General features: G+C 48.9%; 1 protein-coding gene across 2 annotated transcripts in view; it reads right to left on the bottom strand.

Annotated features, from left to right (window-relative positions):
• LOXL2 (lysyl oxidase like 2) overlaps nt 1–12,355 on the bottom strand; it is a 99,874-nt gene that overhangs the window by 62,885 nt on the left and 24,634 nt on the right. For both annotated transcript variants that reach the window (XM_079771832.1, XM_079771833.1), the window contains exon 2: nt 2,619–3,046. In XM_079771832.1, the coding sequence (XP_079627958.1) occupies nt 2,619–2,973 (355 nt within the window). In that variant the 5' untranslated portion in view covers nt 2,974–3,046. The remainder of the gene's footprint in view (nt 1–2,618; nt 3,047–12,355) is intronic.

The raw sequence follows: 12,355 nt of genomic DNA, 5'->3' as shown, positions 1-12,355 counted from the left end.
TAGGGGGCGTGCAGGGGGCAGCGGATGGATATTGTTATTCTTATCAATGTTTCTCTCTCTCTCTCTCTCTCTCCCCCTTCCTCTATTTCTAAAATCAATTAAAAAATATTGAAAATAATAAAATAAAATATTTAGGCTTAGACAGCCTGGAATAGAAAACAAAGTTGATGTTACCCCCGATCACTCAACTAGCAGAATAAACAGAGATGTGTGACGATGGAGAAGTGTCTGGAGTTCTGTAAAGAAGACAGGAAATGGGTTTAAGAGCCCAGCACTTGCTAACTCGTTTTTGCTGCTTTTACTCTGGTCCCTGCCTGGGAACCCAGAGCCAGCATCAGAGAACATGTCACTCCAAGTGCGGTTACTCCAACAGGATATATTCAATTGCACAGAAGTGAGACATGCATGACATGGAGTTTCCTTTCTCCGATAACTTCTAGAATAACAGAAAGCCAGGGTTGCAGGGGGCCATAACAATGATCTAATTCAATGAACCCCAAACCTGGCTATGTACAGTCACTTGGGAGGTTTCCAAAAGCCACAGGGTCTTAGACTCCAGCCCAGACCCTAACCCAGAATACCATGGGTTAGTCCCCCCAGGGATGCTTATGCCGTCAGCTGGCATTACTCCACTAGTCCCGGATGAGACTCTGGGCACCTCTGCTTTCGTCCAGGCAGCCAAGTTGCTTTTCCAACTCAGGGATGCCAACTCTCCGCTTCTGGATTATTATTTTTTTTAAATAATGCTTTCCCTCTGAATTTACTTTCCAACTTAGGCTCATAAACTGTGAAAGTTTCAAAAGTTCTCTATCCTATATAATAAAAGCCTAATATGCTAAGTGTCTGGTCATCCATTCAACCAATCAAAGCATAATATGCTAATGATATTCTAAGGCGGCTCAAGCGCTTGCTATGATGTGCACTGACCACCAGGGGGCAGACACTCCAACCAGTAATTAGCTTGCTGCTGGAGTCTGGCTGATCAGGAGATCAGGAGTGAGGGAGACGGGCTGGACATGCCCTGGAGCCCTCTTGCAGTCCCTCCTGGGCTGGCCAACCTCCTGCGTCCCTCCCTGGCCTTGATTGTGCACTGGTGGGGTTCCTTGGCCTGGCCTGTACCCTCTCGCAATCCAGGCTGAGGGACCCCCCGCCCCCCAAGTGCACAAATTTCATGCACTGGGCTTTTACTATAATATATCATATATATATATTGATTTCAGAGAGGAAGAGAAAGGGAGAGAATCATTGGTCAGCTGCTTCCTGCATGCTCCCCACTGGGGATCAAGCCTGCAACCCAGGCATGTGCCCTTGACCAGAATTGAACCCAGGACTCTTCAGTTCGCAGGCCAACGCTCTGTCCATTAAACCCAAACCAGCTAGGGCTCAAAAGTTCTTGAGAGCCCAACTCCCAGAGTGGGAAACTGAGGGCAAAAAGGAATAACATCTTGTGCTTAAGGACAGAGTTAGTTAGGTCAGCAGCAGGCCTATGCTCAGATTCTAGGCTCCAACACCTGCTCTCCCTCAAAGCTCTTCCCCCCTCTCCATTATCCTATCTAATAAAGAGGGAATATGCTAATTGACCCTCAAGCCATCGCAAAGATGGCGGCACCTACAGTCAATAAGGAGAGAATGTGCTAATTGACTGCCCCGCCCTCAAAGATGGTGGTGCCCACAGCCAATAAGGAGGAAATATGCTAATTGACTGCCCCGCCCTCAAATATGGCAACACCCACAGCCACAAGATGGCAGCACCCAGTCCCCTCAGCCTCAGCTCTGCGCTCCTGCCTCTGGAGTCCCCCAGTCTCCTCAGCCTCCCAGCCACCCAGAGCTGGCCTGAGGCTCAGGCAAGCCTCGGATGGTGGCTGCCCAGCCGCCCAGGGCCGCCCAAAGCTCAGGTAACCAGGGCTGGCCGAGGCTTGTGCTGCCGGCAGTGGCAGCAGCAGAGATGTGATGGGGCATCGCCTTCCCCTGATCACCAGGTCGCCTCTCGCCCCTGAGGGCTCCGGGACTGAGAGGGGGCAGGTTGGGCTGAGGGACCCCCCCTCCAGTGCATGAATTTTCATGCACCAGGCCTCTAGTATATATATATCTCCATCCCAACTTTGGTAATTAACCCAAAGCAACTATGTTCCTGCTATGGCAAAGCTCAAAATAGCACCTGAGTGTTGAACTAGGGACAGGAGGGTGTGGAGAGTCAGAACGTGGCCTCTGGGCAGCCTTTGTGAGAAAGAGCAGAAGGAAGTCCTTGGAAGAATGGTGGGGAGAAAGGCACCAGCTCTGCTGGCCGATGCAGCCCCAGCCAGGCCACACGTGGGGGAGAGGAGCACAGACTGACTTCAGCCCCTGCCTAAGGCACCAACCAGTTTGGTTCACCGAGGACACCAGACTTTGTGCACTAAAACCAGGAAATCTGGCAAAGCAGGCCTGTTGGTCACTGTAGGGTTCCCCAGCACCCCTCCACTCCCACCTTCTTGCACAAACGCAGAAGGCTGCCCAGATGGAATTATCAGGAATTCAGACTTGACAGCAATGGCAGATTCCTTTCCCAGGCTAACCGCACGCAGCCCATTCCGGGGTTTCCAGGGGACGGCACTCGTTCCAGAGCACAGAGTGTTTACCTTCCCCTTTGCCGTAAGAGGAGCTGGCCGTCCAGGACTTGGCCTCCACGTATCCCAGCTCCCGGCAGACGACGTGGGCAGCATGGATGGAGAAGTCATCATCGCACACGGTGCCCCACTGGCCCTGATAGTACACCTCGACCCGCCCCTCACTGTGCTTCCTCTTCTGCCCCGCCAGGCGCAGCTGGATCTTGGCAACATCGGAGGGCACCTGAGGCCGGTGGTACTCGGGAGCGGGCTGCTGGAAGTACTCGGGGTAGTGGGGCCAGCTCTCGTACTGCGCCAGGCTCAGCAAGGGGAGGAGGGACAGCACAGCCAGGCAGCTGCAGAGGCAGGGGCCTCCGGGCCTCGCCATGCCTACCCTCTGGCTGGACAGCCTCTCGGAGCGGGGAGGGCAGCGGGTGCTTCGGGCTGCAGGCAGGAGCCTCCTAGAAGAGAGGAGAGATGCAGGTTACAGAAATCTCCAGAATCCCCAGGGACTTCCTACTCCTCTGCTTAGTAGTGAAAGCCCTTCACAGTCGAGACTCCAACCTCCTCTCTTCTCCCACCTTTCATTTCAGCCAGAAAGGTCGTGCACTCCCTCCCCCGCTGCCCACCCACCTTCCCCTCTCTCTGAATGGCTTCTTTCCCCACAAGGTTCCTGGCAGAAAATGAAGCAGCACACAGAGACTTAATTTGAGGAGAGTGTTTTAAAAGACTATTTACAGAGCCAGGAGCAGAGATAACAGTAATACCCGGGCTGGCCATAGAGAGGCGCTGTTGGCATCCAGGCTGGAAGCGCAGGGAGGGCGTGGTTCCCAGAGCTGGCCAGAGTGGCTAAGCTCAGAGGGCCACCTGTTTGGAGCTGGGGTCTTAGTGAAGGGTCTCAGAGCCAACCCACAGCAACAGAGGCAGGGGCAAGAAATACCTGGCCTCACTCTCCTCCTCCTCTCTCCCTTCCCGGCGCCTCCCATGGGGCAAACCCAAGCCCATTGGTGGAGTCTGCATGGGTTGGCCTCCTGGGCACAGGGGATGGTGGGGGGAGAGAGCAGGTGGGAAGGGCTAGCAGAGGGTCTCCAGCTCTCTCTCCTCACCTCTTACACCTTCTCAATCTCCAGGGCCCACTCAAATCCCTCCTTGGGCAACATCCCGCTTCCAAGACAGGCTTATTATCTAGATATTCTTCTCACCCTGCCCAGACGTCCCCAAGTAGGTCACAAACTTCTTTTTTTTTTTTTATAATATATTTTATTGATTTTTTACAGAGAAGAAGGGAGAGGGATAGAGAGTTAGAAACATCGATGAGAGAAACATCCATCAGCTGCCTCCTGCACACCCCCCACTGGGGATGTGCCCGCAACCAACGTACATGCCCTTGACCGGAATCGAACCTGGGACCCTTGAGTCCGCAGGCTGACGCCCTATCCACTGAGCCAAACAGGTTAGGGCATGGTCACAAACTTCTTAAGGGCCGGACTTCTCTGGCTTCTCCAGAGTGAATAGCATAGGTTCATGGACCTGTTTCTTGAATGAGAGGACAATTTATTCCAGGGCCCAAGCCGCTGGGGAAATGCTACACTGACTCTCGGGAACTCCCATGTAAGGTCCTCCCTCCCTCTGGACCTTAGCTGACCTGGATGGAAGCTGCCTCTTCCGGGTGCTGAGAACACCACCGGGAGGTCTGGAGTCTGTCTCTCCTTGCTCCGGGGCGGCTGTTCCCTCTGCGCACGCATCTGACCCCCTGGGCTCTGCCTTCAGACACCAGCACACGCCCACCGTGCCTCTGGTCGCAGCATGTCTTATACTCTGGGCCACGAGACCACCGAGGCTGCGGAGTGAGGTCAGTGGCAAAGCCCCTTGAACAGCTGGACAGAGGGCTTGTCCTTGGCTGAACTGTGGCTTCTGCAAGCAGCAGCCTCAGAGTGCAGCCTTCATGCCCTGGTGACAGCTCATAGACTCTGTCCCCGAGGGGTGCAGGGGCTGAGAGCAGCCTGCTCTCTGCACAGAGGAGAGGCATAAGGTTCTTCGTGGCAAACAGGAAAGAGGCTGAGTGGCCTGTCATCGGGGAAAGGAGGGCTGGACAGCAGAGCGGGGAAGAGCGGATTCTGGAGCCAGATAATCTGAGCTTGAATCCTCATTCTGACCCTTATTAGCTCTACGACCTTGGGCAAAACACTTCACTTCTCTGTGCTTCAGTTCCCTGTATGTGAAGTGGGGATGATAATTATATCTATCTCATAGCATTGTTTTGAAGATTGAATGAATGACATCTAATAAACACTATAGGAGCATCTAACAAAAATTTAAAATTCTCAAGATCATGGTCCCCATACCCAGACAGACCTTGCCTCCAAGAGTTCCAGCGTAAGGTCATATAACAAGATCATGTTCCTTGGCCCTTTCATAATTCAGAGAGCGGGAAAACTATCTTAAAGGGACTGCAGGTGTGTCTCGTGGAAAAGGAAATACACTTGGTATATGGGGCCCCCCGAAGCACAACCAGGACCAGGAGGTGGAAACTAAAGGGTGACATAGTACACTTCATTTTAACCAGGTACGAAGGTAGGCTAATCGTACTCCTCATGGCTCACCACCATCAACGAAGGACCAGGTAACTGCCCAGAGCTGCCCAGGAGGGATGGTGTCACTGGCGAGAGGCAGTTTCATTACTGTTGGCATGGCCTGTCAGGGCCCCGCCCCATGGCGGGTGCTGGTGCGGAGATGACAGCGCTGAGAGGACAGTGAGGACGGAGGACTGTGGAAGGCTCAGTTTCACTGAACACCCAGCCATCCTTCTCCCATGACTCACAAACAAGGCCAGAGGGTTGTAGGGTCCTGTGATAGCCCCCCCAGATCAAAGCTTGGCCCTGAAGGAAGGCATCCTCGCCTCCCCTGCCCTGGCCACACTTCGTGGCCATCAGAGCGCGTTTGCATGCAGGAGCTCATCTACCCTCACCAGAGGCTGAGGCGCGAGTGGAGGAGGCAGAGATTATGACTCTTATTTCACAAAAGAGAAAATTTGGAAGCAGAGAAGGCTAAGGGCTTCACCAGAGTTGCACCATGACTGCAGGCAGAGCCAGAACTCGTCACTCCCAAGCTACCAAAACGTCAACAATTCACCATCACATATAAAAAATGCCCAAACTCCACCCTGGCTGTGGTTGCCCAGTGGTTACAGCATCAGCCCTACACACTGAAGGATCTCGGGTTCGGTTCCCAGTCAAGAGCATGTACCTGGGTTGCAGGTTTAATCCCCAGCCCCAGTTGGGACATGAGTGGGAGGCAACCAATCAATGTGTCTCTCTCCTCTCTCTCTCTCTCTCTCTCTCTCTCTCTCTCTCTCTCTCTCTCTCATCTCCCTTCCTCCCTTTCTCCCTCTACTCTCTCTAAAAAAAAATCTATGGAAAAAAATATCCTTGGGTGAAGATTAACAAAAATAAATAAAAAATTGCTTCTACAATGTCCAAATTCCGTCTGGGACATAGACACCTTTCTATCTGGCATGTATCTACATTTCCTCGCTTCAGTTCCAACTACGCTTCTCTCCCTGCCCCCACTCAGCCCTTCCCATGTCACCTATCCCATCAGATCAGCCTGTATTTGGTTTCAGTTGTTCCACCTCCGAGAGCAGCAGTTCTCAACCTGTGGGTCACTAGCAGGGTCGCCTAAGACCATCGGAAAACACAGATATTTACATTTCGATTCATAACAGTAGCAAAATTATAGTTATGAAGTAGCAACGAAAATAATTTTATGGTTGGGGGTCACCACAACATGAGGAACTGTATTAAAGGGTCGCGGCATTAGGAAGGTTGAGAACCACTGAAGCAATGGGTCTCCTTTCCCATCCCTTCCCTTTCCTCCAAATAGCCATGAGCCCTCCCAATCTTCAAGGAAACCTTCCCAGATTCTAATGAATGTCTTCTCCGGTTCCCTTAAAAATAGCATTTTGCTTGTGCTTTATACTGTTGTCATGCCAGGCTCTACCAAACCCACAGCCCCAACGGGCAAAAGCCATCACTGTGTCATTTGCACACAGCACCTCATGTTTCTGGCTTCAGCAGACCAGCTTGCGATTAGATAGACTGGACAAGAACAACTGGAGCAGGCAGATGAAGTTCTGAAGGCATGTATTTGAAGACACTGGAACCCTATAGAGGCAGCAAGAGTCAAGAATCCCGAGAGATAGGACGTGCACTGAGGTGAGCCTCGCACCTATGTCTGCTTTTCCCCTCCAGGCATTAGCCAGTTCCCCAGGCATTGGCCAAGAGGCTGAGAAGCTTGCTTTGGGCAGCCTCCCAGAACAAAAACAGGAGTTCAGAGCCTTCTAACAGGAGGTGGGGCTCTGTTAATTAGGCCCGGGCTGGAGTGGAAGGGGCCCAAGTTAGAGCACAGAGCTGTGCTCTATTGTTAGAAAGCTCTGGCATCCACATACTTGGAATTCCCCAGGAGAGGAGAGAGAGCACGTAGGAAAGAACTGTTTAAAGAGGTAACAGCCAAGAATTATTTAAAATTGATGACAGATTATCAGCCCCAGCAGTATAGCTTACGTAGAAACCGCGTCTGAGCACATCAAAACCCAGCTGCAGAAAATCCAAGGCAGAAAACCTTAACAGCACCCACAGTATAAAAGGAGCATTACCTTCAAAGGAGCAGCAGAAGACCAACAGCTGAACTCTTAACGGAAAACAAGGAGAGGAGGAAGGCAAGGGCGTGACATTTTCAAACGGAAGAAAACAACAGCAGTCAACCTAGAACTCTGGAACTGCTGGAGAGAATGGAGGTAAAACAAGGACATTGCAGACAAACAAAAACGGGGAGAATTTGTTATCAGAGGATCCATAAAATGTTATTAGTAAAAAAAGTTCTTCAGGCCAAAGGAAAACTGATCCGAGATGTTAGTATGGAGGAGCAGGAGGAATGAGGGTATAGGAGGGGCAGCTATGTAGGTAAATCTAAATGAGGATCAACCTTGTAAAAACAATAAAATGACTCGTGGGGTTTAAAATATGGGGTGGGCACAAGTAGGTGTACAGTTATAATACAAATAAGTAATACAACAATTAATAAATAATAATACAAGAATAAACTGTTTTGCACACCCACAACAGTAAAGCTCATTTTGCCCAGCCCTGTCTATGCATCATTAAAAGCATAGGAACAACAGCACAAAAGGTAGGAGGGGGGTAAATGAACCGCGTTTCAAGGTCCTTGCATTGTCTGGAAGTGGTAAAAGTACTATATTCTATTAGACTTTGCAAAGTCCAATAGGTGCATGTTGTAATCATCATAAGAGTAATAGCAAAGTAGCATGAACAGGGTAGTAAGGGAGGGGGTGATGGAATTATAAAAAAACTAGAGGCCTGATGAACGAAATCCGTGCATGGGGGTGGGGGTGGGGTATGAGGGCGGGGTTCCTCAGCCCGGCCTGCACCCTCTCGCAATCCGGGACCCCTCAGGGGATGTCTAACTGCCAGTTTAGGCCTGATCCTGAAATACGGGACCACTGGCTCCTAACCACTAGCCTTCCTTCCTGCCTGCCTGATCACCCCTAACCACTATGCCTGCCTGCCTGATCACCCCTAACTGCCTCTGCCTCAGCCTCTGCCTTGGCCCCTGCAGCTGTGGCTTTATCCAGAAGGATGTCCGGAATGACGTTCGGAAGGTCGTTTGGCTGTCCGGTCTAATTAGAATATTACGCTTTTATTATTATAGATACTGAGTAATCCAAATTAAAGTAGAGGAAAAAATAACACAAAATAGTTGTCACAATAAAAAAAAAAATAGTAAGATGGTGGATTTAAACCCAAATATATCAAGGATGACATCAGATGATTTAACAAAACAATATTACTTTATATTTTTTTCAGAAGACACAGAGGTTTACAGTAAAGGGATGGAAAAAGATATTCAATGCACACAAACACTGGTACGAAGTCAGATAAAGTCACTTTCGGACAAGAAACATTGCTGTAGGCAAAAAGGGACAGATTATGATGACGCAAGAGCCAACCTGCCAAGAAGACATAGACTCAATATGAATAAAATAAATATTGACAGATTTAACAGGAAAAAATTGAGAAGTCTGTCATCATAGTGGGAGGGTCTACACACCTCTGTCAGTAACTGAAGAAGCAGGCAAACAGATCCTTGCCCTGAAGATGTGAAGGACATGATTAACAATCGCGACTAACTGACAAGGTTTTATCAACCGTATTCAACAACTACAGAAGACAGGTTCGCTTCAAGTTCACATGCAAAATTAACCCAAAGGGACCCTAAGTTGGGTCATAAAGCAAGATTCACCACATTTAATGAAATCACACCGAATGTATTGCCTGACTATAGTAGAATTAAGCTGTAAACTAATAATAAGAGAATAGCTAGAAAATCTACAAATATTTGCAAATGCGATAAAAGGGGAAAATAAACTATTAGGGCACTCATCCACTTAATAAACACCATTATTAGCCCCAGGAGGGTAAGGAGGCATAGAGGGGGTCAGCGAGTTGCCTGAGGTTGCACCGATGGTAAGGGGCAAGCCAGGATGTGGACGAGGGCAGCAGGCTGACCTGGGCTGTGTCCTTAGCCACTGTGCTTACTGCCCCAGACAGCTGCCCCGCAGGCCAGCCCGTGCCTACTACCTCCCACGGTCCCCCTCACACCAGAGCTACAGAGGCCTCCAGGCCACCTATTCTTATCTCAAAAAGAAATGGGGGGGGGGGGGGGGGAAAGTGTTCCTTCATTTTTTGAAAAGAAATCTTAATCTCTGGATGTGCATATCTATAAACTGCTCCACCCATCATCTTGGACTCTCTAATCTGTGGGGATGGCCAGTGTTCAACTCCTAAATCTTTCTAGAAAAGTGCTCCTGAAATGTTTGCTTCTTTTGTAGGGCTTTCTCCGACTCCTTGCTCTGGGGAATTGTAAATGATTGCACCCAGCTGCTTCTCTCCTCTTTTAAAAATAACTTTTATGGGGTTTTGTTGTTGTTGCTTCTTATTGCCAAAGTTATACGAGCTGGTGATAAAAATGTGGGCAATGCCGTAAGTAAAAGAAAGAAAATCATTTGCAGCACCACTGTCAGAGGTAACTGTTAATACCACTGTGGCGTATACCCCTTACGGCCCTTTTCTGAACATAAATATTTGCTTTTCAAAATTGGAATAATCAAATATCACATGATCTCACTTATATGTGGAATCTAAGGAACAAAATAAATTGATGAACAAGATAGGACCAGTGACCTGGGAGTGTGAAACAGACTAACAGATCTCAGAGGGAGGGCGGGAAGGAGGGCGGGAAGAGATTAACCAAAGAATTTATAAGCCCACGGACACAGACAATAGACAGGTGAAGGCCTGGGGTGGGATGGGAAATGGGTGGAGGCAGGGCAGAGAGGGGAAAAGAGGGGAAATCTGTAAAACTTTCAACAATAAAATAAAATTAAAAAAACAAAACTGGAATCATCTACATAGTGCTTTGGTAAACTGCTCTTCACATTTCACAGTATATTGCAAACATTACGCTTCATTGTCCCTTATTTTACGAAACTTTTATTACATAGTATTCAATCTTTTTTAAAATATATTTTTTATTGATTTCAGAGAGGAAGGGGGAGACAGAGAGAGATAGAAACATCAATGATGAGAGAGAATCATTGATCGGCTGCCTCTTGCATGCCCCCTACTGGGGATCAAGCCTACAACCCAGGCATGTGCCCTTCAGTCCACAGGCCAACGCTCTATTCACTGAGCCAAACCAGCTAGGGCCTCAATATTCCATCTTATAATGTAGCAGTGGGAATTGTAACCCACCGCACCATTCATTTGACATTGTTCCTGTAGATGCTGACTCTGACTAATAGGTAGCTTGTAGCATCTCTCTATATAAAAGCCTAAGTGACCGTTATGACCGGTCGATCAAACGACCAGTCGACCGGTCACTATGATACAGACACTCAACGCAGGAGCTGTCTCCTGGTGGTCAGTGCGCTCCCACAGCCAACCTCCCTCAGCCGGCCAACCTCCTACGGTCCCTTCCCCAGGCCGGCTGGCCCCGAAGGGCCCCGGTCACCGGCCAGGCCAAGGGACCCCACCGTGCACGAATTCGTGCATGAGTCCTCTAGTGTTTGTGTAAGAATCCTAGGAACTAACTTCAGAAGATAAAGACTCCGACCTGCAGCTTATCCCAGTTCTGGGAAATTTGCTGACCTTCAAACACAGAACCAGGATGATGAAGGCCAGGATGATGCACAACAGACCTTCTCTTGACCGGTTTCCAGGTCCTTATGGGAACGACTGTCTGGCCTGCACGTAGAGAACTTTTCTACCCCCTCCCCTTGATCTCTTTGTTCTGACTTGCCTCCCCCTCCTTATAAAAACCCCTGCCTGCACTGGGATGGGGAGATGGGCTTTGTGACAAGGGTCCCGCTCTGTGTAACGAGATTGGTTTTTGTGGCGGCAGAACTTGGGTTTCGGTTATAATAATCTTATCACTTTTTTCCTTAACTTTATTGATTGACTTAAGAGAGAGAGAGAGAGAGAGAGAGAGAGAGAGAGAGAGAGAGAGATCAAATTGTTGTACCACTTATTCATGCATTCATTGGTTGATTCTTGTATGTGTCCGGACCAGGGATTGAACCCACAACCTTGGAGTATCGGGACGACACTCTAACCAACTGAGCTACCTGGCCAGGGCTATCATTATCATTATTATTATTATTATTATTATTATTATTATTATTTTACTGCTATAAAGATAGTTGAAATTAATATCTTTGTCTCTAAACTGTCCATCATTTTGGAATAAATTCCTAATAATAAAATTGCTGGGTCAAAGGGCTGGTAAAAAGTGAACACCTTTGTATATTAACTGCCCTTCAGAAAGACTGTGCCAATATTCATGTCAACGGCAGGATGTAGGTTTCCCACATCCTCAAACATTCCAGCTATGACCATGTTTTCAAACTTTCTCCCACCTGATAAGCAGAAAAAGGTATCTTATGACCAGCATTTCTTTTGTTGCTAGTGAGGTTGAGTCTCCCTGCCCGCGCCCCCCTGCTTATTGGTCACTTATATTGCTTTTTTAGGAAATTACCTCTTTATGTTTTTTATCCCTTTTTCTATTAAATATTCATCTTTCCCTTGCTCTAGCTGGTTTGGCTCAGTGGATAAAGGGTCGGCCTGTGGACTGAAGGGTCCCAGGTTTGATTCTGTCAGGGCACATGCCCAGGTTGAGGGCTCAATCCCCAGTGGGGGGTGTGCAGGAGGTAGCCGATCAATGATTCTCTCTCATCATTGATGTTTCTATCTCTCTCTCTCCCTCTCCCTTTCTCTCTGAAATCAATAAAACTATATATATTTAAAAAAACTGAACATTAAAAAAACAAAACAAAATGTTCATCTTTCCCTTAATGCTTTGTCAAAATTCATTTTCATGGGCATCCATGCAGCCCTCAGGAGCGAAAAAACCGCCAGGTAGAAGCCAACGTCCAAAGCAGAGCTTGGGTAGGTGGAGTGCCGGGCCACCCCTTCAACGAGGCTTCATTCTACCATAACCCACTGCAGGCCCGAGGCCTTGCCCGCTCCCCTGGTGGGCACCTGCCAACCAGGATAGGTCAGGCTGTTTCCTGGTTGCGGTTCTGAGCTTGAGCTCAGGTACAGCCTTTCCTCCATCCCAGACCCTCGCTGCAGGGGGTGAGGGGCCTCTAGGGAACCCACTCAGGATGGTCCCACTGCTGCAGCTCAGCTGGTTCA

Source organism: Cnephaeus nilssonii, assembly GCF_951640355.1.
Source record: "Cnephaeus nilssonii genome assembly, chromosome: 5".
NCBI classification, from domain to species: domain Eukaryota; kingdom Metazoa; phylum Chordata; class Mammalia; order Chiroptera; family Vespertilionidae; genus Cnephaeus; species Cnephaeus nilssonii.
The sequence above is the reverse complement of the archived record's forward strand: the minus strand, read 5'-3'. Positions and strand labels throughout refer to the sequence as shown.